This window comes from Bombina bombina, chromosome 10 (genome assembly GCF_027579735.1).
Source record: "Bombina bombina isolate aBomBom1 chromosome 10, aBomBom1.pri, whole genome shotgun sequence".
Classification (NCBI taxonomy): domain Eukaryota; kingdom Metazoa; phylum Chordata; class Amphibia; order Anura; family Bombinatoridae; genus Bombina; species Bombina bombina.
In genome coordinates, this window is record NC_069508.1 from 163120338 (window position 1) to 163147344 (window position 27007).

At 40.1% G+C, this 27007-nt stretch overlaps 1 protein-coding gene across 2 annotated transcripts in view; it reads left to right on the forward strand.

The window, feature by feature from the left end:
- Positions 1-27007, forward strand: part of TUT4 (terminal uridylyl transferase 4) — a 180968-nt gene that overhangs the window by 124376 nt on the left and 29585 nt on the right. For both annotated transcript variants that reach the window (XM_053693465.1, XM_053693466.1), the window contains exons 17-19: positions 18754-18811; positions 18900-19003; positions 25845-25934. In XM_053693465.1, the coding sequence (XP_053549440.1) occupies positions 18754-18811; positions 18900-19003; positions 25845-25934 (252 nt within the window). The remainder of the gene's footprint in view (positions 1-18753; positions 18812-18899; positions 19004-25844; positions 25935-27007) is intronic.

Consider the following 27007-nt stretch of genomic DNA (forward strand, 5'->3'; position numbering starts at 1 on the left):
CAAACGTGCTAGTCATGCAACATATAGGGGAATCATATTACAGAATAGAGCATATTCAACCATTATCAATGAAATATGTATCATATGCAAATAACAGGGGGACTAATGTTATCATATATACAAAAAGAGGAGGGAAAGAGTGGCTTGCCCCGTGCTGCTAAGGGGGCATATATATACAAATAGATAGAAACAAAGGCAATCTACCAAGTGAAATGACCAACACTAAGAGGATATATATACAATATATAGATACTCAATATATAGAGAATCTAAGGATATATGCGTATATATGACAAGAAAGAAAAAATTGACTTTTGAATTAGGCACCATGTCACCTAAAGGACTCAACATCAATAGAGGGTAGCAATACTACCTATAAGTATGAAGATAAAAGACGGATCCGGGCCCTGTTATACATCATGGACACTACTTGTAAGATGACATGAATGGAGTTGTACATGAGAGTTTAGATCCACTATTATTTTGGTGAGAGTCTAGATCCATATTTGTTTTTTTTGAGAGTCCTGTGTTCCATACTTTGAGAGTCCATCTTTTCATTTAACTCTGCAGTTGAATTCTTTCAGTCTGAACTCCTACAAGTTTGGAATTTACATGCCCCGCTGCGTAAGGTGAGAGTAAAAGGAGCACACTTGAATTGGATCACAGCTGACCTCATTCAAATGTACCAGTTTTGGGATTCATTGTGGTCAAAGTTCAAGCATACAGGCTCTATGAACGATCACTGTGTATATAGACAATGGCGAAATATATGCACTAAACAAACAAAATTGGCCAAGGCCCAATATTTCTGTGAAAATCTGAACAATAACATATCAAACCCTAGAAAGTTTTGGAAACTCATAAATAACTTACAAAATCCACCAATCCACTCCCAACCCTCCACTGTCAATATGGACAACCAAACCCTGCAACTCCCCTTAGAAGTAGCAAATGCCTTTAATAGTTATTTCTCTTATTAAGTGTGTTCAGTCCTCGGGTCATCCATTACTTATGGGATATATTCTCCTTCCCAACAGGAAGTTGCAAGAGGATCACCCAAGCAGAGCTGCTATATAGCTCCTCCCCTCACATTTCATATCCAGTCATTCTCTTGCAACCCTCAACAAAGAGGAGTTGGAGTTTTTACTTAATTATTCTTCAATCAAAAGTTTGTTATTTTAAATGGCACCGGAGTGTGCTGTTTTTCTATCTCAGGCAGTATTTGGAAGAAGAAACTGCCTGCGTTTTCTATGATCTTAGCAGGCGTAACTAAGATCCACTGGCTGTTCTCGACATTCTGAGGAGTGGGGTAACTTCAGAACATGGGAATAGTATGCGGGGTCCCCCGCAAATGAGGTATGTGCAGTATAATATTTTCTGGGAATGGAATTGACTAAGAAAATACTGCTGTTACCCGTATGATGTAAGTACAGCCTTAAATGCAGTAGTAGTGACTGGTATCAGGCTGATAAATGTATGCACAGTAGAGTTATTTTCTAGGGACTAGAATTTGACTGAGAAAATACTGTTAATACTGAAATAATGCTTAAGCCTTATCTGCAGTGGTAGCGACTGGTTGCAGGCTTAGTGATAACTTTGCATGACATTTAAAGAAGTTTATTTTCAAAACGTTTACTGGCATGTTATTCGTTTTGTGAGGTACTTTGGTGATAAATCCTTTTGGGCATGAATTTTTTCTCTTTTTTTCCACATGGCTAACGTATATTTCTGCATAGAAACCGTTATATCAGGTCTCCCACTGTTGTAAATGAGCGGGAGGGGCCTCTTTTTAGCGCCTTGTTGCGCAGTTAAAATTCTAGCACAGTCTTCCTGCTTCTTCCTCCTTGATCCAGGACGTCTCTAGAGAGCTCAGGGGTCTTCAAAATTCGTTTTTGAGGGAGGTAATCAGTCACAGCAGACCTGTGACAGTGTGTTAGACTGTGATAAAAACGTTTAATATTAATTTGATATCCGTTTTTTTGGGTACTGAGGGGTTAATCATCCTGTTGCTAATGGGTGCAATCCTCTGCTAATTAATACATTTAAAGAATTGTTGACTATAACTGAATTAGTTCTTTGTTATTCAACTGTGTTTTTTAAAAGCGCTGCAGCGTTTTTTATATTGCTTGCAAACTTATTGAAAGTATTTTCCAAGCTTGCTAGCTTCATTGCTAATCTGTTTAAACATGTCTGATACAGAGGAATCTGCTTGTTCATTATGTTTAAAAGCCGTTGTGGAGCCCAATAGGAATATGTGTACCAATTGTATTGATGCTACTTTGAAAAATCAATCTGTGCCGATTAAAAAATTATCACCAGACAACGAGGGGGCAGTTATGCCGTCTAACTCTCCTCACGTGTCAGTACCTTCGTCTCCCGCTCGGGAGGTGCGTGAGATTGAGGCGCCAAGTACATCAAGGCCCTTACAAATCACTTTACATGATATGGCTAATGTTATGAAAGAAGTATTATACAATATGCCCGAGTTAAGAGGCAAGCGCGACAGTTCTGGGTTAAGGACAGAGCGCGCCGATGACACGAGAGCCATGTCTGATACTGCGTCACAATTTGCAGAACATGAGGACGGAGAGCTTCATTCTGTGGGTGACGGTTCTGATTCGGGGAGAACGGATTCAGAAATTTCAAATTTTAAATTTAAGCTTGAGAACCTCCGCGTGTTGCTAGGGGAGGTGTTAGCGGCTCTGAATGATTGTGACACGGTGGCAGTCCCAGAGAAATTATGTAAGCTGGATAAATACTACGCGGTGCCGGTGTGTACTGACGTTTTTCCTATACCAAAGAGGCTTACAGAGATTATTAGTAAGGAGTGGGATAGACCTGGTGTGCCTTTTTCCCCTCCTCCGATATTTAGAAAAATGTTCCCTATAGACGCCACCACACGAGACTTATGGCAGACGGTCCCTAAGGTGGAGGGAGCAGTTTCTACTTTAGCCAAGCGTACCACTATCCCGGTGGAGGATAGCTGTGCTTTCTCAGATCCAATGGATAAAAAATTAGAGGGTTATCTTAAGAAAATGTTTGTTCAACAAGGTTTTATATTACAGCCTCTTGCATGCATTGCGCCTGTCACTGCTGCAGCGGCATTCTGGTTTGAGTCTCTGGAAGAGGCGATTCGCACAGCACCATTGGATGAGTCTCTGAGCAAGATTAGAACCCTTAAGCTGGCTAATGCGTTTGTTTCGGATGCCGTAGTGCATTTAACCAAACTTACGGCTAAAAATTCCGGATTCGCCATACAGGCGCGCAGAGCGCTTTGGCTTAAATCCTGGTCAGCAGATGTAACTTCTAAGTCTAAATTACTAAACATTCCTTTCAAAGGGCAGACCTTATTCGGGCCCGGCTTGAAGGAAATTATTGCTGACATTACTGGAGGTTAGGGCCACACCCTTCCTCAGGACAGGGCCAAATCGAAGGCCAAACAGTCTAATTTTCGTGCCTTTCGTAATTTCAAGGCAGGAGCAGCATCAACTTCCTCCGCTCCAAAACAGGAAGGAACTACTGCTCGTTACAGACAGGGTTGGAAAGGCAACCAGTCATGGAACAAGGGCAAGCAGGCCAGAAAGCCTACTTCCGCCCCTAAGACAGCATGAAGTCAGGGCCCCCTTTCCGGAGACGGATCTAGTGGGGGGCAGACTCTCTCTCTTCGCCCAGGCTTGGGCAAGAGATGTACAGGATCCCTGGACGTTGGAGATTATATCTCAGGGATACCTTCTGGATTTCAAAACTTCTCCTCCACAAGGGAGGTTTCATCTGTCAAGGTTATCAACAAACCTAGTAAAGAAAGAGGCATTTCTACAATGTGTACAAGACCTCTTAGTGATGGGAGTGATCCACCCAGTTCCGCGGACGGAACAGGGGCAAGGGTTTTATTCAAATCTGTTTGTGGTTCCCAAGAAAGAGGGAACCTTCAGACCAATCTTAGATTTAAAAATCTTAAACAAATTCCTAAGGGTTCCATCGTTCAAGATGGAAACCATTCGGACCATCCTACCCATGATCCAAGAGGGTCAATATATGACCACAGTAGATTTAAAGGATGCCTACCTTCACATACCGATTCACAAAGATCATTATCGGTACCTGAGGTTTGCCTTTCTAGACAGGCATTACCAGTTTGTAGCGCTTCCCTTCGGGTTAGCTACGGTCCCGAGAATTTTTACAAAGGTTCTGGGCTCTCTTCTGGCGGTACTAAGACCACGAGGCATAGCGGTGGCTCCGTACCTAGACGACATTCTGATACAAGCGTCAAGTTTTCAAAATGCAAAGTCTCATACAGAGATAGTTCTAGCATTTCTGAGGTCGCATGGGTGGAAAGTGAACGTGGAAAAGAGTTCTCTGTTACCACTCACAAGGGTCCCTTTTCTAGGGACTCTTATAGATTCTGTAGAGATGAATATTTACCTGACGGAGTCCAGGTTATCAAAGCTTCTCAATGCTTGCCGTGTCCTTCACTCCATTCCAAGCCCATCAGTAGCTCAGTGCATGGAAGTAATCGGCTTAATGGTCGCGGCAATGGACATAGTGCCATTTGCGCGCCTACATCTCAGACCGCTGCAACTATGCATGCTAAGTCAATGGAACGGGGATTACTCAGATCTGTCCCCTTTGCTAAATCTGGACCAGGAGACCAGAGATTCTCTTCTCTGGTGGTTGTCACGGGTTCATCTGTCCAAAGGAATGACTTTTCGCAGACCAGATTGGACGATTGTAACAACAGATGCCAGCCTACTAGGCTGGGGAGCAGTCTGGAACTCCCTGAAGGCTCAGGGATCGTGGACTCAGGAGGAGAAACTCCTCCCGATAAACATTCTAGAATTAAGAGCAATATTCAATGCTCTTCTAGCTTGGCCTCAGTTGGCAACACTGAGGTTCATCAGATTTCAGTCGGACAACATCACGACTGTGGCTTACATCAATCATCAAGGGGGAACCAGGAGTTCCCTAGCGATGTTGGAAGTCTTGAAGATAATTCGCTGGGCAGAGTCTCACTCTTGCCACCTGTCAGCGATCTACATCCCAGGCGTGGAGAACTGGGAGGCGGATTTTTTAAGTCGCCAGACTTTTCATCCGGGGGAGTGGGAACTTCACCCGGAGGTATTTGCCCAACTGATTCATCGTTGGGGCAAACCGGATCTGGATCTCATGGCATCTCGCCAGAACGCCAAGCTTCCTTGTTACGGATCCAGGTCCAGGGACCCGGGAGCGGTGCTGGTAGATGCACTAGCAGCCCCTTGGGCTTTCAACATAGCTTATGTGTTTCCACCTTTTCCGTTGCTACCTCGACTGATTGCCAGGATCAAACAGGAGAGAGCATCAGTGATTCTGATAGCGCCTGCGTGGCCACGCAGGACCTGGTATGCAGACCTAGTGGACATGTCGTCCTGTCCACCATGGTCTCTACCCCTGAGGCAGGACCTTCTAATTCAGGGTCCTTTCAACCATCCAAACCTAATTTCTCTGAGGCTGACTGCTTGGAAATTGAACGCTTGATTCTATCAAAGCGTGGGTTTTCGGATTCGGTTATTGATACATTAATACAGGCTCGGAAACCTGTTACCAGAAAAATTTACCACAAGATATGGCTTAAATATTTATATTGGTGTGAATCCAAGAGTTACTCATGGAGTAAGGTTAGGATTCCTAGGATATTGTCTTTTCTACAAGAGGGTTTAGAAAAGGGCTTATCCGCTAGTTCGCTAAAGGGACAGATTTCTGCTCTGTCTATTCTTTTACACAAGCGTCTGGCAGAGAATCCAGACGTCCAGGCTTTTTGTCAGGCTTTGGCTAGGATTAAGCCTGTGTTTAAAGCTGTTGCTCCCCCGTGGAGCTTAAACTTGGTTCTTAAAGTTCTTCAGGGTGTTCCGTTTGAACCCCTTCATTCCATTGATATTAAGCTTTTATTTTGGAAAGTTCTGTTTTTGATGGCTATTTCCTCGGCTCGAAGAGTCTCTGAGTTATCTGCCTTACATTGTGATTCTCCTTATCTGATCTTTCATTCAGACAAGGTAGTCCTGCGTACTAAACCTGGGTTTTTACCTAAGGTTGTTTCTAACAAGAATATCAATCAAGAGATTGTTGTTCCATCCTTATGTCCTAATCCTTCTTCAAAGAAGGAACGTCTTTTGCATAATCTAGACGTGGTCCGTGCTCTGAAGTTCTACTTACAGGCAACTAAAGATTTTCGACAAACTTCTTCTCTGTTTGTCGTTTACTCTGGACAGAGGAGAGGTCAAAAGGCTTTGGCTACCTCTCTCTCTTTTTGGCTTCGTAGCATAATACGCTTAGCCTATGAGACTGCTGGACAGCAGCCTCCTGAACGAATTACAGCTCATTCCACTAGAGCTGTGTTTTCCACCTGGGCCTTTAAGAATGAGGCTTCTGTTGAACAGATTTGCAAGGCTGCAACTTGGTCTTCACTTCATACTTTTTCCAAATTTTACAAATTTGACACTTTTGCTTCTTCGGAGGCTGTTTTTGGGAGAAAGGTTCTACAGGCAGTGGTTCCTTCTGTTTAATGTTCCTGCCTTGTCCCTCCCATCATCCGTGTACTTTAGCTTTGGTATTGGTATCCCATAAGTAATGGATGACCCGTGGACTGAACACACTTAACAAGAGAAAACATAATTTATGCTTACCTGATAAATTTATTTCTCTTGTAGTGTGTTCAGTCCACGGCCCGCCCTGTCTATTTGAGGCAGGTTCTCAATTTTAAATTATAACTCCAGTCACCACTGCACCCTATAGTTTCTCCTTTCTCGTCTTGTTTCGGTCGAATGACTGGATATGACATGTGAGGGGAGGAGCTATATAGCAGCTCTGCTTGGGTGATCCTCTTGCAACTTCCTGTTGGGAAGGAGAATATATCCCATAAGTAATGGATGACCCGTGGACTGAACACACTACAAGATAAATAAATTTATCAGGTAAGCATAAATTATGTTTTTGTCGGATGCTCCACCACGCTGATTGACAAACTAATAAATGACACGCATCCTGAAACTACAAATGTGGATCAGGCTCCACTAAATCAGCAAAGACCCAATATAGAGAAGTTCTATTTTAGACCTGTACCCATCAATGTCATTAGGAAACACCTTAATAATCTAAAAATGAAAAACCAGTCTGGACCTGATCAAATCCCAGCAATGCTGTTGAAGCTCAGTGCGCCGTCAATTGCTAAATTTGTCACAACCCTAATTAACGAATCCTTGGTGTCTGGATACATACCCAAACTTTGGAAATCTGCAAGAGTAGTGCCTATTCATAAAAGTGGGGAGTTAACCTTGGTTTCTAACTATCGCCCTATATCATTGCTCCCAGTATTGTAAAAAAATCTTAGAAAAATGCATCCATACGCAACTATGTGAGTATTACCAACAATCTAACTATCTGACCCCTGGTCAATCAGGTTTTCGCCCAAATCACTCCACTACAACTGCCCTCCTAAAAGTTTGCAACGACATCCAAACTGGCTTGGAACAAGGAGATCTAACTGGAGCTATTTTCCTTGATTTTGCAAAGGCCTTTGACACAGTAGACCATAACATACTACTGCTCAAACTAAAAAACTCTGGTATTGCTGATCGTCCGTTCGATCATATGTATCGGATCAATCACAGTATGTCTCCATTTCTGACAGCGACTCCCTCCCTCTCCCAGTCACGTGTGGTGTTCCCCAAGGTTCCATTCTCGGCCCCTACTATTCACATTATTTATAAATGATCTGCCTAATATCGTCAAATCCTCAACTGTACACATGTACGCAGATGACACGGTAATCTATGCAAACAATTCCAATCTGCAGCAGCTTGAAGCAGTGCTCCAACACCAGTTCACAGAGGTAGAAAAGTGGATCTCAAAAAACAAACTCTTCCTTAACACTGACAAAACTGTCACAATGATCTTTGGAACAGGACCTAAATTACACAAATTACAATCTACGCATCAAAACAAAATCCAATTGCACACTGACCGCAGTCCACTCTTTTAAATACTTGGGTATGTTGTTAGACCCCAATCTATCTTTTGGCCTCCACATTGAAAAACTTGCATCTAAACTTTATCCAAAACTAGGTGCCCTGTACAGAAACAAAACTTGCCTCAGCCCTACAGTAAAGAAAAAGATTGTACAGCAAATGCTGATGCCTATCATGGATTATGGGGACATAGTATATGCACCTGCTCCGCAAACTCACCTTAATAAACTAAATACGTTATATAACTCGCTCTGCCGCTTTGTGCTACAATGTTACTACAGGACCCACCATTGTGACATGCTAAAAGAACTAAACTGGCTGTCGCTGGAATCCAGGCGCTCCCTCCATCTTTCCTGCCTTGTCTTTAAGAGCCTTTCTGGGAAGCTCCCACCCTACCTGAGCAGAATGCTCTCCCCTGCTATTCCCACCTCCTATAACCTCCGATCCAATAACAGCACATTATTTAGCTTGCCTCAATACAAAAAGAGAAAGCAGCTCAATCCTCCTTTTCCTACAGAGCGCCACAGTTATGGAGCGACCTCCCGCACACTTTCAAACCTTCCCCAAGCCTAAAATCCTTTAAGAGATCCCTCTCTATATATCTCAAAACAGAATGCACCTGTCACAGTTGATTATATATTTCCTACCTGTTCTATGTTAAACTTTGTGTATAATGTGTATTTTATTATTGTTTCTGTATTTTATTGTACCCATTGTATCAATGCAATGTTTTGTGATCCCAGGATATTCTTGAAAACAAGAGAAATCTCAATGTATCCTTCCTGGTAAAATATTTTATAAATAAATAAATATCCTTAGATTCTCTATATATTGAGTATCTATATATTGTATATATATCCTCTTAGTGTTGGTCATTTCACTTGGTAGATTGCCTTTGTTTCTATCTATTTGTATATATATGCCCCCTTAGCAGCACGGGGCAAGCCACTCTTTCCCTCCTCTTTTTGTATATATGATAACATTAGTCCCCCTGTTATTTGCATATGATACATATTTCATTGATAATGGTTGAATATGCTCTATTCTGTAATATGATTCCCCTATATGTTGCATGACTAGCACGTTTGTAAATAGGATTGTTGATATGTTCTCCCACATGATCATGTTTGTATTCTGTATCTATGGCTCATTGTCTGCTTTTTGTCCACTTGATGTGTTGCAATTTGTTTTTACATTTTTACATCTTTATTTTTATTTTTTGTATTCTCATTTGTACCACTGCACTACACAGTTATGATCATTATTGGATTCATTACTCATTGCCCATTGCCCAGTGGATTTGCTGATCATCCAGTTTTTTTAGTACATATCTTCCTAATAATGTGTATTATTCCCCCGATTGGTCTGTTACCGATTGGTCAGATTCTTCATTGAATTTTCCTTTGCTGCTTATTATTCTCTATCACCACTGACCTAGATACTAGATTTGTATAACGTAGGGATATCGTCCCTTTCATCCTTTTATTATCTATATTTGTTGTTTTGTGTTATGTGTCGTTACGGTGACATACGCTTTTTTTATTTTTATTTTTGTTAGCAAGCACAACATTGGATGCTAGATCGAGGGTGGCTTTATGTATATAGATTTGACTCCTTCCTGTTATAATACTGTTGCTATAGGTTTTTGTTCGTCTACCTGTTTTTTTGGCACAGCAAGCCACTCACCCTGTCAGACAGTTACTTTCTTTCCATACGACACAGCATGAGGGCGTGGATAGTGCTCTGTAATCTGATTTGCCCCAGGAGGTTGCACACGTCTGTTTGTTTATCGGTCTGCACGTTGGCTACTCCTCCGGTCAGATTTATTGTTTGTATTACTCTTGCTGGATACGGTGTTCTGGGAAAAACGGTGAACTTGTAAAAACAGCAAACCACATCACTTCCTGTGGGGCATCAGCTGTTTCACAAATTGTGGCCGTTGTTCTGTGAAGGGACCGAACTTTGTAAAAGAGCGAACCATGTCACTTCCTGTGACGTTTCATCAGCTGTTGCTCTCATTTTGCCCCTAATACGCATGCGTGCCAGCGTCTTCACATACCTGACCGCATACGTCATGGTAAAACTATTTAGACTTGTGAAATTCTGAAACCATTGTATAGCGCATGTGTGGCCTTTTCTATCATAAATGGGGGTGTTTTATTAAACAATGTTTATTTAACACTGTATGTGCATAAACAATGTTTATTTAACACTGTATGTGCATTATGTGTGAAACAGAAATAAATGTATACTTATGTAAAAATATTTATTTCAGTTTATTGTTCCCTGCATGACAAACAGCCACTTGGATATCGCCAGTGCATGTGGTATTTTAAAGTAAACATAAAGTGAAGTGCTTTGAATGTTTGTATGCGTTTGAGGTTATATATAAATAAATATTTCTAAATAACTATACATTTATTTATGTTTCACACCATAATGCACATACAGTGTTGAATATACATCATGCATTTATGCACATACAGTGTTGAATAGACATCATGCATTTATGCACATACAGTGTTGAATATACATCATGCATTTATGCACATACAGTGTTGAATAGACATCGTGCATTTATGCACATACAGTGTTGAATAGACATTGTGCATTTATGCACATACAGTGTTGAATATACATCATGCATTTATGCACATACAGTGTTGAATAGACATCGTGCATTTATGCACATACAGTGTTGAATAGACATCGTGCATTTATGCACATACAGTGTTGAATATACATCGTGCATTTATGCACATACAGTGTTGAATATACATCATGCATTTATGCACATACAGTGTTGAATATACATCGTGCATTTATGCACATACAGTGTTGAATATACATCATGCATTTATGCACATACAGTGTTGAATATACATCGTGCATTTATGCACATACAGTGTTGAATAGACATCATGCATTTATGCACATACAGTGTTGAATATACATCATGCATTTATGCACATACAGTGTTGAATATACATCATGCATTTATGCACATACAGTGTTGAATAGACATCATGCATTTATGCACATACAGTGTTGAATAGACATCGTGCATTTATGCACATACAGTGTTGAATAGACATCGTGCATTTATGCACATACAGTGTTGAGTAGACATAGTGCATTTATGCACATACAGTGTTGAATAGACATCGTGCATTTATGCACATACAGTGTTGAATAGACATCATGCATTTATGCACATACAGTGTTGAATATACATCGTGCATTTATGCACATACAGTGTTGAATATACATCATGCATTTATGCACATACAGTGTTGAATAGACATCGTGCATTTATGCACATACAGTGTTGAATATACATCATGCATTTATGCACATACAGTGTTGAATATACATCGTGCATTTATGCACATACAGTGTTGAATAGACATCATGCATTTATGCACATACAGTGTTGAATATACATCATGCATTTATGCACATACAGTGTTGAATATACATTGTGCATTTATGCACATACAGTGTTGAATATACATCGTGCATTTATGCACATACAGTGTTGAATAGACATCGTGCATTTATGCACATACAGTGTTGAATAGACATCGTGCATTTATGCACATACAGTGTTGAATATACATCGTGCATTTATGCACATACAGTGTTGAATATACATCGTGCATTTATGCACATACAGTGTTGAATATACATCGTGCATTTATGCACATACAGTGTTGAATAGACATCGTGCATTTATGCACATACAGTGTTGAATATACATCATGCATTTATGCACATACAGTGTTGAATATACATCATGCATTTATGCACATACAGTGTTGAATATACATCGTGCATTTATGCACATACAGTGTTGAATAGACATCATGCATTTATGCACATACAGTGTTGAATATACATCGTGCATTTATGCACATACAGTGTTGAATATACATCGTGCATTTATGCACATACAGTGTTGAATAGACATCGTGCATTTATGCACATACAGTGTTGAATATACATCGTGCATTTATGCACATACAGTGTTGAATAGACATCGTGCATTTATGCACATACAGTGTTGAATATACATCGTGCATTTATGCACATACAGTGTTGAATATACATCGTGCATTTATGCACATACAGTGTTGAATAGACATCGTGCATTTATGCACATACAGTGTTGAATAGACATCGTGCATTTATGCACATACAGTGTTGAATAGACATCGTGCATTTATGCACATACAGTGTTGAATATACATCGTGCATTTATGCACATACAGTGTTGAATATACATCGTGCATTTATGCACATACAGTGTTGAATAGACATCGTGCATTTATGCACATACAGTGTTGAATAGACATCGTGCATTTATGCACATACAGTGTTGAATAAACATTGTTTAATAAAACACCCCCATTTATGATAGAAAAAGCCACGCATGCGCTATACAATGGTTTCAGAATTTCACAAGTCTAAATAGTTTTAGCGTGACGTATGCGGCCAGGTATGTGATGACGCTGGCACGCATGCGTATTAGGGGCAAAATGAGAGCAACAGCTGATGAAACGTCACAGGAAGTGACATGGTTTGCTCTTTTGAAAAGTTAGGTCCCTTCACAGAACACCGTAATGCGCATGTTTTCACAAGTTCGCCGTTTTCCTAGAACAACGGCACGCCAGGTGGGCGTAGTTCCTTTGTTCTATTGGGTCCCAGTTTCCTGCTTGGCTTGCTTTCAATTCTGAATATTAGCATGTGGTATATGTTATGATTTCATCTGTGCTCATCTGTTGATCACATCGCTGTCTATCTGGGGCTGATTATCACCAGTGGACAGAGCAATTGCATCCCAGTATTCACTTTATATATATTTGATTGTTTATTTCACATATCAATATGTCTATTGCTTTGTTTACATTTTTACAGACATGCTCAGTAGCTTTAGTTTTGCACACAGTGCTCACTGATTCGTTAATTGATTTTAGGGTGAGCCAAATAGGCCTATATATGTTTATATTTTACAATGTTTGATTGTCAGAAGAAGGGGGTTTCCTACCCCGAAAGTCACTTTAATAAATTATTTTTGCACAGTTGACTGAAGTCCAGCAAGTGCTTTATACTCTTTTATTTTATATTATATATATACAGTTGTATGTAAAAGTTTAGGCACACCTGACAATTTCTCCAACATAGGTGTGTCCGGTCCACGGCGTCATCCTTACTTGTGGGATATTCTCTTCCCCAACAGGAAATGGCAAAGAGCCCAGCAAAGCTGGTCACATGATCCCTCCTAGGCTCCGCCTACCCCAGTCATTCTCTTTGCCGTTGTACAGGCAACATCTCCACGGAGATGGCTTAGAGTTTTTTGCTATTGTGGCGCGCAGAGCGCTTTGGTTGAAATCTTGGTCAGCGGATGCGTCTTCCAAGAACAAATTGCTTAACATTCCTTTCAAGGGGAAAACGCTGTTTGGCCCTGACTTGAAAGAGATTATCTCTGATATCACTGGGGGTAAGGGCCACGCCCTTCCTCAGGATAGGTCTTTCAAGGCCAAAAATAAACCTAATTTTCGTCCCTTTCGTAGAAACGGACCAGCCCCAAGTGCTACGTCCTCTAAGCAAGAGGGTAATACTTCTCAAGCCAAGCCAGCCTGGAGACCAATGCAAGGCTGGAACAAGGGAAAGCAGGCCAAGAAACCTGCCACTGCTACCAAGACAGCATGAAATGTTGGCCCCCGATCCGGGACCGGATCTGGTGGGGGGCAGACTCTCTCTCTTCGCTCAGGCTTGGGCAAGAGATGTTCTGGATCCTTGGGCACTAGAAATAGTCTCCCAAGGTTATCTTCTGGAATTCAAGGGGCTTCCCCCAAGGGGGAGGTTCCACAGGTCTCAATTGTCTTCAGACCACATAAAGAGACAGGCATTCTTACATTGTGTAGAAGACCTGTTAAAAATGGGAGTGATTCATCCTGTTCCATTAGGAGAACAAGGGATGGGGTTCTACTCCAATCTGTTCGTAGTTCCCAAAAAAGAGGGAACGTTCAGACCAATCTTGGATCTCAAGATCCTAAACAAGTTTCTCAAGGTTCCATCGTTCAAAATGGAAACTATTCGAACAATTCTTCCTTCCATCCAGGAAGGTCAATTCATGACCACGGTGGATTTAAAGGATGCGTATCTACATATTCCTATCCACAAGGAACATCATCGGTTCCTAAGGTTCGCATTCCTGGACAAGCATTACCAGTTCGTGGCACTTCCTTTCGGATTAGCCACTGCTCCAAGGATTTTCACAAAGGTACTAGGGTCCCTTCTAGCGGTACTAAGACCAAGGGGCATTGCAGTAGTACCTTACTTGGACGACATTCTGATTCAAGCGTCGTCCCTTCCTCAAGCAAAGGCTCACACGGACATAGTCCTGGCCTTTCTCAGATCTCACGGATGGAAAGTGAACGTAGAAAAGAGTTCTCTATCTCCGTCAACAAGGGTTCCCTTCTTGGGAACAATAATAGACTCCTTAGAAATGAGGATTTTTCTGACAGAGGCCAGAAAAACAAAACTTCTAAACTCTTGTCAAACACTTCATTCCGTTCCTCTTCCTTCCATAGCGCAGTGCATGGAAGTAATAGGTTTGATGGTAGCGGCAATGGACATAGTTCCTTTTGCGCGCATTCATCTAAGACCATTACAACTGTGCATGCTCAGTCAGTGGAATGGGGACTATACAGACTTGTCTCCGACGATTCAAGTAAATCAGAGGACCAGAGACTCACTCCGTTGGTGGCTGTCCCTGGACAACCTGTCACAAGGGATGACCTTCCGCAGACCAGAGTGGGTCATTGTCACGACCGACGCCAGTCTGATGGGCTGGGGCGCGGTCTGGGGACCCCTGAAAGCTCAGGGTCTTTGGTCTCGGGAAGAATCTCTTCTACCGATAAATATTCTGGAACTGAGAGCGATATTCAATGCTCTCAAGGCTTGGCCTCAGCTAGCAAAGGCCAAGTTCATACGGTTTCAATCAGACAACATGACGACTGTTGCGTACATCAACCATCAGGGGGGAACAAGGAGTTCCCTGGCGATGGAAGAAGTGACCAAAATCATTCAATGGGCGGAGACTCACTCCTGCCACCTGTCTGCAATCCACATTCCAGGAGTGGAAAATTGGGAAGCGGATTTTCTGAGTCGTCAGACATTACATCCGGGGGAGTGGGAACTCCATCCGGAAATCTTTGCCCAAATTACTCAATTGTGGGGCATTCCAGACATGGATCTGATGGCCTCTCGTCAGAACTTCAAGGTTCCTTGCTACGGGTCCAGATCCAGGGATCCCAAGGCGACTCTAGTAGATGCACTAGTAGCACCTTGGCCCTTCAAACTAGCTTATGTATTCCCGCCGTTTCCTCTCATCCCCAGGCTGGTAGCCAGGATCAATCAGGAGAGGGCGTCGGTGATCTTGATAGCTCCTGCGTGGCCACGCAGGACTTGGTATGCAGATCTGGTGAATATGTCATCGGCTCCACCATGGAAGCTACCTTTGAGACGAGACCTTCTTGTTCAAGGTCCGTTCGAACATCCGAATCTGGTCTCACTCCAGCTGACTGCTTGGAGATTGAACGCTTGATCTTATCAAAACGAGGGTTCTCAGATTCTGTTATTGATACTCTTGTTCAGGCCAGAAAGCCTGTAACTAGGAAAATTTACCACAAAATATGGAAAAAATATATCTGTTGGTGTGAATCTAAAGGATTCCCTTGGAACAAGGTAAAGATTCCTAAGATTCTATCCTTTCTTCAAGAAGGATTGGAGAAAGGATTATCGGCAAGTTCCTTGAAGGGACAGATTTCTGCCTTGTCTGTGTTACTTCACAAAAAGCTGGCAGCTGTGCCAGATGTTCAAGCCTTTGTTCAGGCTCTGGTTAGAATCAAGCCTGTTTACAAACCTTTGACTCCTCCTTGGAGTCTCAACTTAGTTCTCTCAGTTCTTCAGGGGGTTCCGTTTGAACCCTTGCATTCCGTTGATATTAAGTTATTATCTTGGAAAGTTTTGTTTTTGGTTGCAATTTCTTCTGCTAGAAGAGTTTCAGAATTATCTGCTCTGCAGTGTTCTCCTCCTTATCTGGTTTTCCATGCAGATAAGGTGGTTTTACGTACTAAACCTGGTTTTCTTCCGAAAGTTGTTTCTAACAAAAACATTAACCAGGAGATAGTCGTGCCTTCTTTGTGTCCGAATCCAGTTTCAAAGAAGGAACGTTTGTTGCACAATTTGGATGTTGTTCGCGCTCTAAAATTCTATTTAGATGCTACAAAGGATTTTAGACAAACATCTTCCTTGTTTGTTGTTTATTCTGGTAAAAGGAGAGGTCAAAAAGCAACTTCTACCTCTCTCTCTTTTTGGATTAAAAGCATCATCAGATTGGCTTATGAGACTGCCGGACGGCAGCCTCCTGAAAGAATCACAGCTCATTCCACTAGGGCTGTGGCTTCCACATGGGCCTTCAAGAACGAGGCTTCTGTTGATCAGATATGTAGGGCAGCGACTTGGTCTTCACTGCACACTTTTACCAAATTTTACAAGTTTGATACTTTTGCTTCTTCTGAGGCTATTTTTTGGAGAAAGGTTTTGCAAACCGTGGTGCCTTCCATTTAGGTGACCTGATTTGCTCCCTCCCTTCATCCGTGTCCTAAAGCTTTGGTATTGGTTCCCACAAGTAAGGATGACGCCGTGGACCGGACACACCTATGTTGGAGAAAACAGAATTTATGTTTACCTGATAAATTACTTTCTCCAACGGTGTGTCCGGTCCACGGCCCGCCCTGGTTTTTTAATCAGGTCTGATAATTTATTTTCTTTAACTACAGTCACCACGGTATCATATGGTTTCTCCTATGCAAATATTCCTCCTTTACGTCGGTCGAATGACTGGGGTAGGCGGAGCCTAGGAGGGATCATGTGACCAGCTTTGCTGGGCTCTTTGCCATTTCCTGTTGGGGAAGAGAATATCCCACAAGTAAGGATGACGCCGTGGACCGGACACACCGTTGGAGAAAGTAATTTATCAGGTAAACATAAATTCTGTTTTCCATGATTTTCATTTATAAATAATTGGGTGTTTGGATCAGCAATTTCATTTTGATCTATCAAATAACTGAAGGACACAATAATATTTCAGTAGTGAAATGAGGTTTATCGGATTAACAGAAAATGTGCAATACGCATCAACACGAAATTAGATAGGTGCATGAGTTTGGACACCCTTGTCATTTTCTTGATTTGAATACCTGTAACTACCTAGCACTGATTAATTGGAACACACAATTGGTTTGGTGAGCCCATAAAGCCTTGAACTTCATAGACAGGTGCATCCAATCATGAGAAAAGGTATTTAAGGTGGCCAATTGCAAGTTTTTGTTCTATTTGACTCTCCTCTGAAGAGTGGCAACATGTGGGCCTCAAAACAACTCTCAAATGACCTAATAACAAAGATTATTCAACATTATGGTTTAGGGGAAGGCTACAAAAAAGCTATCACAGAGATTTAAGCTGTCAGTGTCCACTGTGAGGAACATAGTGAGAAAATGGAAGACCACAGGCACAGTTCTTGTTAAGGCCAGAAGTGGCAGGCCAAGTAAAATATCGGAGAGGCAAAGGATGGTGAGAATGGTCAAAAAACAGCCCACAGACCACCTCCAAAGACCTACAACATCATCTTGCTGCAGATGGTGTCACTGTGCATCATTCAACAATTCAGCACACTTTGCACAAGGAGAAGCTGTGCAGAAGAAGCCTTTTCTGCACACACACTACAAACAGAGTCGCTTGAGGTATGTAAACGCACATTTTGGAAGAAGGTGCTGTGGACTGATGAAACAAAGATTAAGTTATTTAGTCATAACAAGGGGCGTTATGCATGGCGGCAAAAGATCACAGCATTCCAAGACAAACACTTGCTACCCACAGTAAAATTTGGTAGATGTTCCATTATGCTGTGGGGCTGTGTGGCCAGTGCTGGTACTGGGAATCTTGTTAAAGTTGAGGGTTGCATGGATTCCACTCAATATCAGCAGATATTTGAGAATAATGTTGAGGAATCAGTCACAAAGTTGAAGTTACGCCGGGGCTAAATATTTCAACAAGACAATGACCCAAAACACTGCTCAAAATCTACTCTGGCATTTATGCAGAGGAACAAGTACAATGTTCTAGAATTGCCACCCCAGAACTGAATATCATTGAAAATCTGTGGGGTGATTTGAAGCGGGCTGTCTATGCTCGGCAACCATCAAACCTAACTGAACTGGAGATGTTTTGCAAGGAGGAATGGTCCAAAATACCTTCATCCAGAATCCAGACACTCATTACAGGCTATAGGAAGCATCTAGAGGCTGTTATTTCTGCTAAAAGAGGCTCTACTAAATATTGATGCAATATTTCTGTTGGGGTGCCCAAATTTATGCACCTGTCTAATTTTGTTTTGATGCATATTGCACATTTTCTGTTAATCCAATAAACCTCATTTCACTACTGAAATATTACTGTGTCCTTCAGTTATTTGATAGATCAAAATGAAATTGCTGATCCAAACACCCAATTATTTATAAATGAAAATCATGGAAATTGTCAGGGGTGCCTAAACTTTTGCATGCACATTGTAATATCGCTATAGAAACGTTGTAGACGTAAACATTTTACTATTACCTTACTGTGCTAAATGTATCCACATTGTTTGTTTATCTCTTTATTTACAGCGCTTTTTGTTTTATTTTAGAAGTTAAACTGCAAGGAAATAATTGAAGGCTTGGCGAAGGTTCTGAAAAGACACCCAGGTTTCTATATATATTATTATCTTATACAACAGTAAAACTTTTTTTTTAATGTAGCATTAGGCATGAAATCTATTATTTAATTTTTTAGGTTTAAAAAACATTTTGCCCATAACCACAGCCAAGGTCCCAATAGTGAAGTTCGAGCACCGGGAAAGTGGTGTTGAAGGAGATATCAGCTTGTACAATACACTTGTAAGTGTTTGCCAATGTATCTCAATATTACTACGGAATGTTTGTCAAGTAAAATTCAGTCTAGTCAAGAATAATTTATTTTTTTATAATTCGGATAGGGCATGTAATTTTAAACAACTTTCCAATTTACTTTTATAATCAATTTTGCTTTGTTCTCTTGGTATTCTTAGTTGAAAGCTAAACCTAGGTAGGCTTATATGCTAATTTCTTTCATGTAATTAGCAAGAGTCCATGAGCTAGTGACGTATGGGATATACATTCCTACCAGGAGGGGCAAAGTTTCCCAAACCTCAAAATGCCTATAAATACACCCCTCACCACACCCACAAATCAGTTTTACAAACTTTGCCTCCTGTGGAGGTGGTGAAGTAAGTTTGTGCTAGATTCTACGTTGATATGCGCTCCGCAGCAGGTTGGAGCCCGGTTTTCCTCTCAGCGTGCAGTGAATGTCAGAGGGATGTGAAGAGAGTATTGCCTATTTGAATTCAATGATCTCCTTCTACGGGGTCTATTTCATAGGTTCTCTGTTATCGGTCGTAGAGATTCATCTCTTACCTCCCTTTTCAGATCGACGATATACTCTTATATATACCATTTCCTCTACTGATTCTCGTTTCAGTACTGGTTTGGCTTTCTACTACATGTAGATGAGTGTCCTGGGGTAAGTAAGTCTTATTTTCTGTGACACTCTAAGCTATGGTTGGGCACTTTTATATAAAGTTCTAAATATATGTGTTTAAACATTTATTTGCCTTGATTCAGGATGTTCAACGTTCCTTATTTTCAGACAGTCAGTTTCATATTTGGGATAATGCATATGAATAATTCAATTTTTTCTTACCTTAAAATTTGACTTTTTTTCCTGTGGGCTGTTAGGCTCGCGGGGGCTGAAAATGCTTCATTTTATTGCGTCATTCTTGGCGCGGACTTTCTAGGCGCAAAAAAATTTCTTGTCATTTCCGGCGTCATACGTGTCGCCGGAAGTTGCGTCATTTTTTTTTTACGTTTTTGCACCAAAAAATGTCGGCGTTACCGGATGTGGCGCCAAAAGCATTTAGGCGCCAAATAATGTGGGCGGCTTTTTTGGCGCTAAAAAATTTGAGCGTCGTTGTTTCCACAATATTTAAGTCTCATTATTTATTGCTTCTGGTTGCTAGAAGCTTGTTCATTGGCATTTTTTTCCCATTCCTGAAACTGTCATTTAAGGAATTTGATCAATTTTGCTTTATATGTTGTTTTTTCTATTACATATTGCAAGATGTCTCAGATGGACTCTGAATCAGAAGCCACTTCTGGAAAAATGCTTAACTGAGTTTCAGTTCTACCAAAGCTAAGTTCATTTATTTTAAATGTTATAAATGTTTATCTTTAGCTATGGTTTGTAATAAGTTATTATGTTATACTTTTACATGCGGCATCCATTCGTATTTATGCTTTATATATTTTCTTTTCTTACAAGAAATATTTAGAAGACTTATAAGAAATATTTTTCTGATTCTATGTTAAAGGCTTTGTCTGACTTCGTGCCTTCTAATAAAACTTTTAGGTCTTTTTCACTTTTTTAATTATTGAAGTTTCAAATGACCAACAACATACTGATTTATCCTTCTCTGATGATGTTTTTTTTCTCTTTCAGAAATTTTCTTCATCAGATATTGACACTAACAAATCTACTTTTTGATTATTTTTCTATTATTAAAGTACATTTGTTCTTTGTTGAATAGGTGTTGATTATTTTGGATATTAAGGTAACTAGTTCTTTAAGACTAGCTGACATTATTTCTGCCTATTTATTTCTTCTGTGTTTTCAGAGGTTTTCTTTCCAATTCCCTATACTAGGGAATGGAATAGGCTGAGAATTTTCTTTTATTCCTTCTTCAAAGGTTTTAAACTATATTCTTTGCCAGCAGTTAAACTCAATTTGGAGGGTTCTCCAATTTATTGGGGCTATCTCTATTTCTACTAATTATGCTATTGTTTCTATAGCAAAATAGTATTTATTTTCCTTTAGATAGTTGTATCTTATTTATGGAAAATTATTTAGTTTCAGGTACTTTTCTTGGTCCTGTGATTTATTTGGATATTGCAATTGCTTCATTTTCTCTGTTTACTTTAAGATCAAGTATCAGATTATGATTTATTTTAGCATTGTTAAAGGGACAACATTTACTAGACTAGGTGCTGTTGCATTTGTCTTGTTGTTTTGCATTTATTGACTATGCAAGTCCACTGTATTGGCTGGTCCTTTAAACTGGACTATCATGCTAATAATTTCATTTGTGTCTTCATTTTATTGAATATTTTCGCAAATGAGGGTTAATCTATGTCTAGCTTTTTTAGCTAGAAGAATTTTGTGATTTAAAAAAAAAAAAAATCCATATTTCTTTTGTTCTAAGATAATCAATTATTTGTTTTATAATTGGATTCAATTCTTAACTGTTACTCTGGGCTTCAAGGTTGAGTTCTAAGACTAAAACTTTAAGCTTATACTGGTTTGGTTGTTCTTATTAAGGAACGAATTCCTGAGTTCTTTCCCAAGTAACATGTCTATATTTGGAGTTCGAAATCAGCTCCCTAATTTTGCGATGTACGTGCCGTGTTCCAGCTTGGCTGGTAAGGGGCAGGTTAAGGCTTCTTTGAAATTTATTTTGTCCAAATTTCTTTGATTTTATTCCAGTAAGGCTAACACTTTCTTTAACTGTGTTTCTGTCCTATATATTTTGGGTACTGTTGAAGCATGGCTGGGCACCCATGGGGTTCAAGTGCTGCTCAGACCTGGAATCTTCTGGGGTATTTCTTCCAGTTCCTTTTGAGGAACCGGGTTTTGGAGTTTTATTCAAACTATTTTGCCTTTTTATGGTCATTGATAGCATTATTTGTTTTCATTAGATACAATAAATGCATATTTTCATTTTTCTGTTTTCATTCAGATTATTTTCTGAGGATGCGGAATCTCATATGATTCACTTACTCTTCAGGACATAGTTAGAGGATCTTCTTTTCAAAAGCTCTTGATTCCTCACACAAGGGTCACCTTTTTTAGGTTTCCAGATAGTTTGTGTCACTGTCCTTGTCTCTATCAGACAACGGATAATGTTATTGGGTTCCGTCTATCGGTACCTTTAGTCTCTATTATTTCCTTCAGTTGCTATATATGCATAGAAAGTTTTAGGTCTTATGGCCACAGCATTGGATTCAATTCCCTTTGCTCATTTTCACTAGAAAGAACCTTTCCAGTCTTTTATAAGTGTTGTTTCTTCAAGAACATGGTTGGAGGATCAATTTACCAAAAAGTTTGTTTGATTCCTCAGACAAGGGTAACCTTTTTAGGTTTCCTGATAGATTCAGTGTTCTTGATTCTGTCTATGACGGACAAGAGGCGTCTGAAATTGGTTTCAGCTTATCGAGACCTTCAGTCTCAATCTTTCCCTTCGGTAGCCTTATGCATGGAAATTCTAGGTCTTATGACTGCTGCATTGGACGCGATCCCCTTTGCTCGTTTTCACATGCGACCTCTTCAGCTCTGTATGCTGAACCAGTGGTGCAGGGATTATACAAAGATATCTCAATTAATATCTTTAAAACCGATTGTTCGACACTCTCTGACGTAGTGGACAGACCACCATCGTTTAGTTCAGGGGGCTTCTTTTGTTCTTCCAACCTAGACTGTGATCTCAACGGATGCAAGTCTGACAGGTTGGGGAGCTGTATGGGGGTTTTTGACAGCACAAGGGGTTTGGGAATCTCAGGAGGCGAGATTACCAATCAACATTTTTGGAACTCCGTGCAATTTTCAGAGCTCTTCAGTCGTGGCCTCTTCTAAAGAGAGAGTCGTTCATTTGTTTCTAGACGGACGATGTCACAACCGTGGCATATGTCAATCATCAAGGAGGAACTCACAGTCCTCTGGCTATGAAAGGAGTCTCTTGAATACTTGTATGGGCGGAATCCAGCTCCTGTCTAATTTCTGCGGTTCATATCCCAGGTATAGACAATTGGGAAGCGGATTATCTCAGTCGCCAAACGTTACATCCGGGCGAATGGTTTCTTCACCCAGAGGTATTTCTTCAGATTGTTCAAATATGACGACTTCCAGAAATAGATCTGATGGCTTCTCATCTAAACAAGAAGCTTCCCAGGTATCTGTCCAGATCCAGGGATCCTCAGGCGGAAGCAGTGGATGCATTGTCACTTCCTTGGAAGTATCATCCTGCTTATATCTTTCCGCCTATAGTTCTTTTTCCAAGATTCTAAAGGAACGTTAGTTTATTCTGCTGGTAGCTCCAGCATGGCCTCACAGGTTTTGGTATGCGGATCTTGTCCGGATGGCCACTTGCCAACCGTGGACTCTTCCGTTAAGACCAGACCTTCTATCGCAAGGTCCTTTTTTCCATTAGGTTCTCAAATCCTTAAATTTGAAGGTATGGAGATTGAACGCTTGATTCTCAGTCATAGAGGTTTCTCTGACTCTGTGATTAATACTATGTTACAGGCTCGTAAAACTGTATCTAGGAAGATATATTATCGAGTCTGGAAGATTTACATTTCTTGGTGTTTTTCTCATCATTTTTCTTGGCATTCTTTTAGAATTCCTAGAATTTTACAGTTTCTTCAGGATGGTTTGGATAAAGGTTTGTCTGCAAGTTCCTTGAAAGGTCAAATCTCTGCTCTTTCTGTTCTTTTTCACAGAAAGATTGCTAGTCTTCCTGATATTCATTGTTTTGTACAAGCTTTGGCTTGTATAAAACCTGTTATTAAGTCAATCTCTCCTCCTTGGAGTTTGAATTTGGTTCTGGGGGCTCTTCAAGCTCCTCCGTTTGAACCTATGCATTCGCTGGACATTAAATTACTTTCTTGGAAAGTTTTGTTTCTTTTGGCCATCTCTTCTGCTAGAAGAGTTTCTGAATTATCTGCTCTTTCTTGTGAGTCTCCTTTTCTGATTTTTCATCAGGATAAGGCGGTGTTGCGAACTTCTTTTAAATTTTTACCTAAGGTTGTGAATTCTAACAACATTAGTAGAGAAATTGTGGTTCCTTCATTGTGTCCTAATCCTAAGAATTCTAAGGAAAAGTCGTTGCATTCTTTGGATGTAGTTAGAGCTTTGAAATATTATGTTGAAGCTACTAAGGATTTCCGAAAGACTTCTAGTCTATTTGTTATCTTTTTCCGGTTCTAGGAAAGGTCAGAAGGCTTCTGCCATTTCTTTGGCATCTTGGTCAAAGCTTTGTTTCATCATGCCTATGTCGAGTCGGGTAAAACTCAGCCTCAAAGGATTATAGCTTATTCTACTAGGTCAGTTTCTACTTCCTGGGCGTATAGGAATGAAGCTTCAGTTGATCAGATTTGCAAAGCAGCCACTTGGTCTTTGCATACTTTTACTAAATTCTACCATTTTGATGTGTTTTCTTCTTCTGAAGCAGTTTTTGGTAGAAAAGTACTTCAGGCAGCTGTTTCAGTTTGATTCTTCTGCTTATAATTTCAGTTTTTTTCATTATAAGATTTAAACTTTATTTTGGGTGTGGATTTTTTTCAGCGGAATTGGCTGTCTTTATTTTATCCCTCCCTCTCTAGTGACTCTTGCGTGGAAGATCCACATCTTGGGTAGTCATTATCCCATACGTCACTAGCTCATGGACTCTTGCTAATTACATGAAAGAAAACATAATTTATGTAAGAACTTACCTGATAAATTCATTTCTTTCATATTAGCAAGAGTCCATGAGGCCCACCCTTTTTTGTGGTGGTTATGATTTTTTTGTATAAAGCACAATTATTCCAATTCCTTATTTTTTATGCTTTCGCACTTTTTTCTTATCACCCCACTTCTTGGCTATACGTTAAACTGATTTGTGGGTGTGGTGAGGGGTGTATTTATAGGCATTTTGAGGTTTGGGAAACTTTGCCCCTCCTGGTAGGAATGTATATCCCATACGTCACTAGCTCATGGACTCTTGCTAATATGAAAGAAATGAATTTATCAGGTAAGTTCTTACATAAATTATGTTTTCTTAGCCATTGAAGGCCGCCTCTTGTCTGAACACACTTTGAAATGTTTTCACAACTAGAGGGTCTTAGTTCATGTGTGCCACATAGATAACATTGTGCTCATGCCCGTGGAGTTACTTATGAGAGGGCACTGATTGGCTAAAATGCAAGTCTGTCAAAAGAACTGAAATTAGGGGGCTGTCTGCAAAGGCTGAGTCACAAGGTAATCACAGAGGTAAAAAGTATATTATTACAAATGTGTTTGGTATGAAAAATTGGGGAATGGATAATAAAGGGATTATCTATCATTTTAAACAATAACAATTCTGGTGTAGACTGTCCCTTTAATGTTTGTACTATAGAGTTGTAATGTCTGATTATAAACTAGATGGTATATAGTATACAAACCGTGGTAGAAAACCTCAAATCATTCGCATTTTTGCTCAGGACATGTTAATAAACCCAAATAAAACCCAGAAATGTGCAGCAAAATAGATGGGGGCATTTTCTTTGGAGCAGACATTATTTTATTCTTTTTAGGGCATTGAATTACAAAAAAATCCTATTATCTGTTCAAAATATGAAGTTCTGAACTGTGTCTAACTGTGGTGCTAAAGGGCGACACATTACTTGTGAATCTCTCTGCTTGTTCACAAGCCGCTCGGGTTCAGTAAGCAGGCACATCTTGTTGTTGGGGAATAAGGCATGTTAGTGTTTTGTGTTGCTTATTTACTGATTTAAAAAGAAAACTTGTATGTATTTTATAGTCCAGCAGCATCATAATGCTTCCTTCCCTCACCTTCTTATAACTGACCATTATGAGGTTAACCAGCCGTGTGTTCTTTTCTTATTTCAGGCACAGCACAACACGAGAATGCTGGCAACGTATGCAGCCATCGACCCTCGGGTCAAGTACCTTGGATACACTGTCAAGTTTTTTGCTAAGGTATTTTACGTTACGACTATCTAGAGCACTGGTTTTCAAACCTGTCCTCAGGCCTCCCTAACAGGACAGATTTTCAAGATTTTTTTGGGTGAGAGCAGGTAAAATAACCATGTTTACTAATCAGCTGATTATTTCACCTGTGCTTTAGTTCAGATATCCTCAAAATCTGGCCTGTTAGGGAGGTCTAAGGACAGGTTTGAAAACCTAGAGTAATCAAGTAGCAACCACAAAGCCACCATACAGTTATTTACAGAGTGGATAGAGCAACTGCCCGGTGTTGGCAATGACAGTCATGTGACATAACAGTCATGTGACTTAGACAGCAGTACAGATTGTATGTGGGACAGGAACATGATTATGTTATTTTATAGATACTCGGCAAAGGATTCAGCATTACAGTTTAGGACCATAGTGATTTTTTATCCTAGCAGTTTACAAACATACAAAACCTCTTCTTAATTTATCTTTTTTTTTTTTTTTTACCTTACACTTATTGTTTGTCTGCTGACATTTCTCCTGTCTGAGCTGTTGTTTAAGGAGGTCCTGGCCATTGTAACCGTCTTATTCATATATCTGTATTGTTTGTCATTTGCATTACTTTCCAGCTAATATGAACGTATGAGGATTAAATGTACATGGGATAATAAAACAATTGTTTGAATTTATAATACAAATAGTAGATAAGTGACTTTTTGTCCATCTAGGAAGCTCGCACTGTGTATCTCCTAGCTTGCAACAAAAAGTAAAAATAAAACAACAACATATTTATTTAAAGGAACACTCAAGTCAAAATAAACTTGTGTGGTTCAGATAGAGCATGCAGTTTTAAGACAATTTACAATTTACTTCCATTATCAAATTTTCAACAGTCTTTTTATATGCACACTTTTTGGGGGAATAAGATCATACTGAGCATGTGCACAAGCTCAAAGGGTATACGTATACTGGTCTATGATTGGCTGATGGCTGTCACATGATGCAGGGGTGGGGGTGGAAAATGGGAGAGAAAATGAATTAGCCAGAAAAAAATCTACTGCTTATTTTAAATTGAGTAGGTGTTAAATCATTGTCTC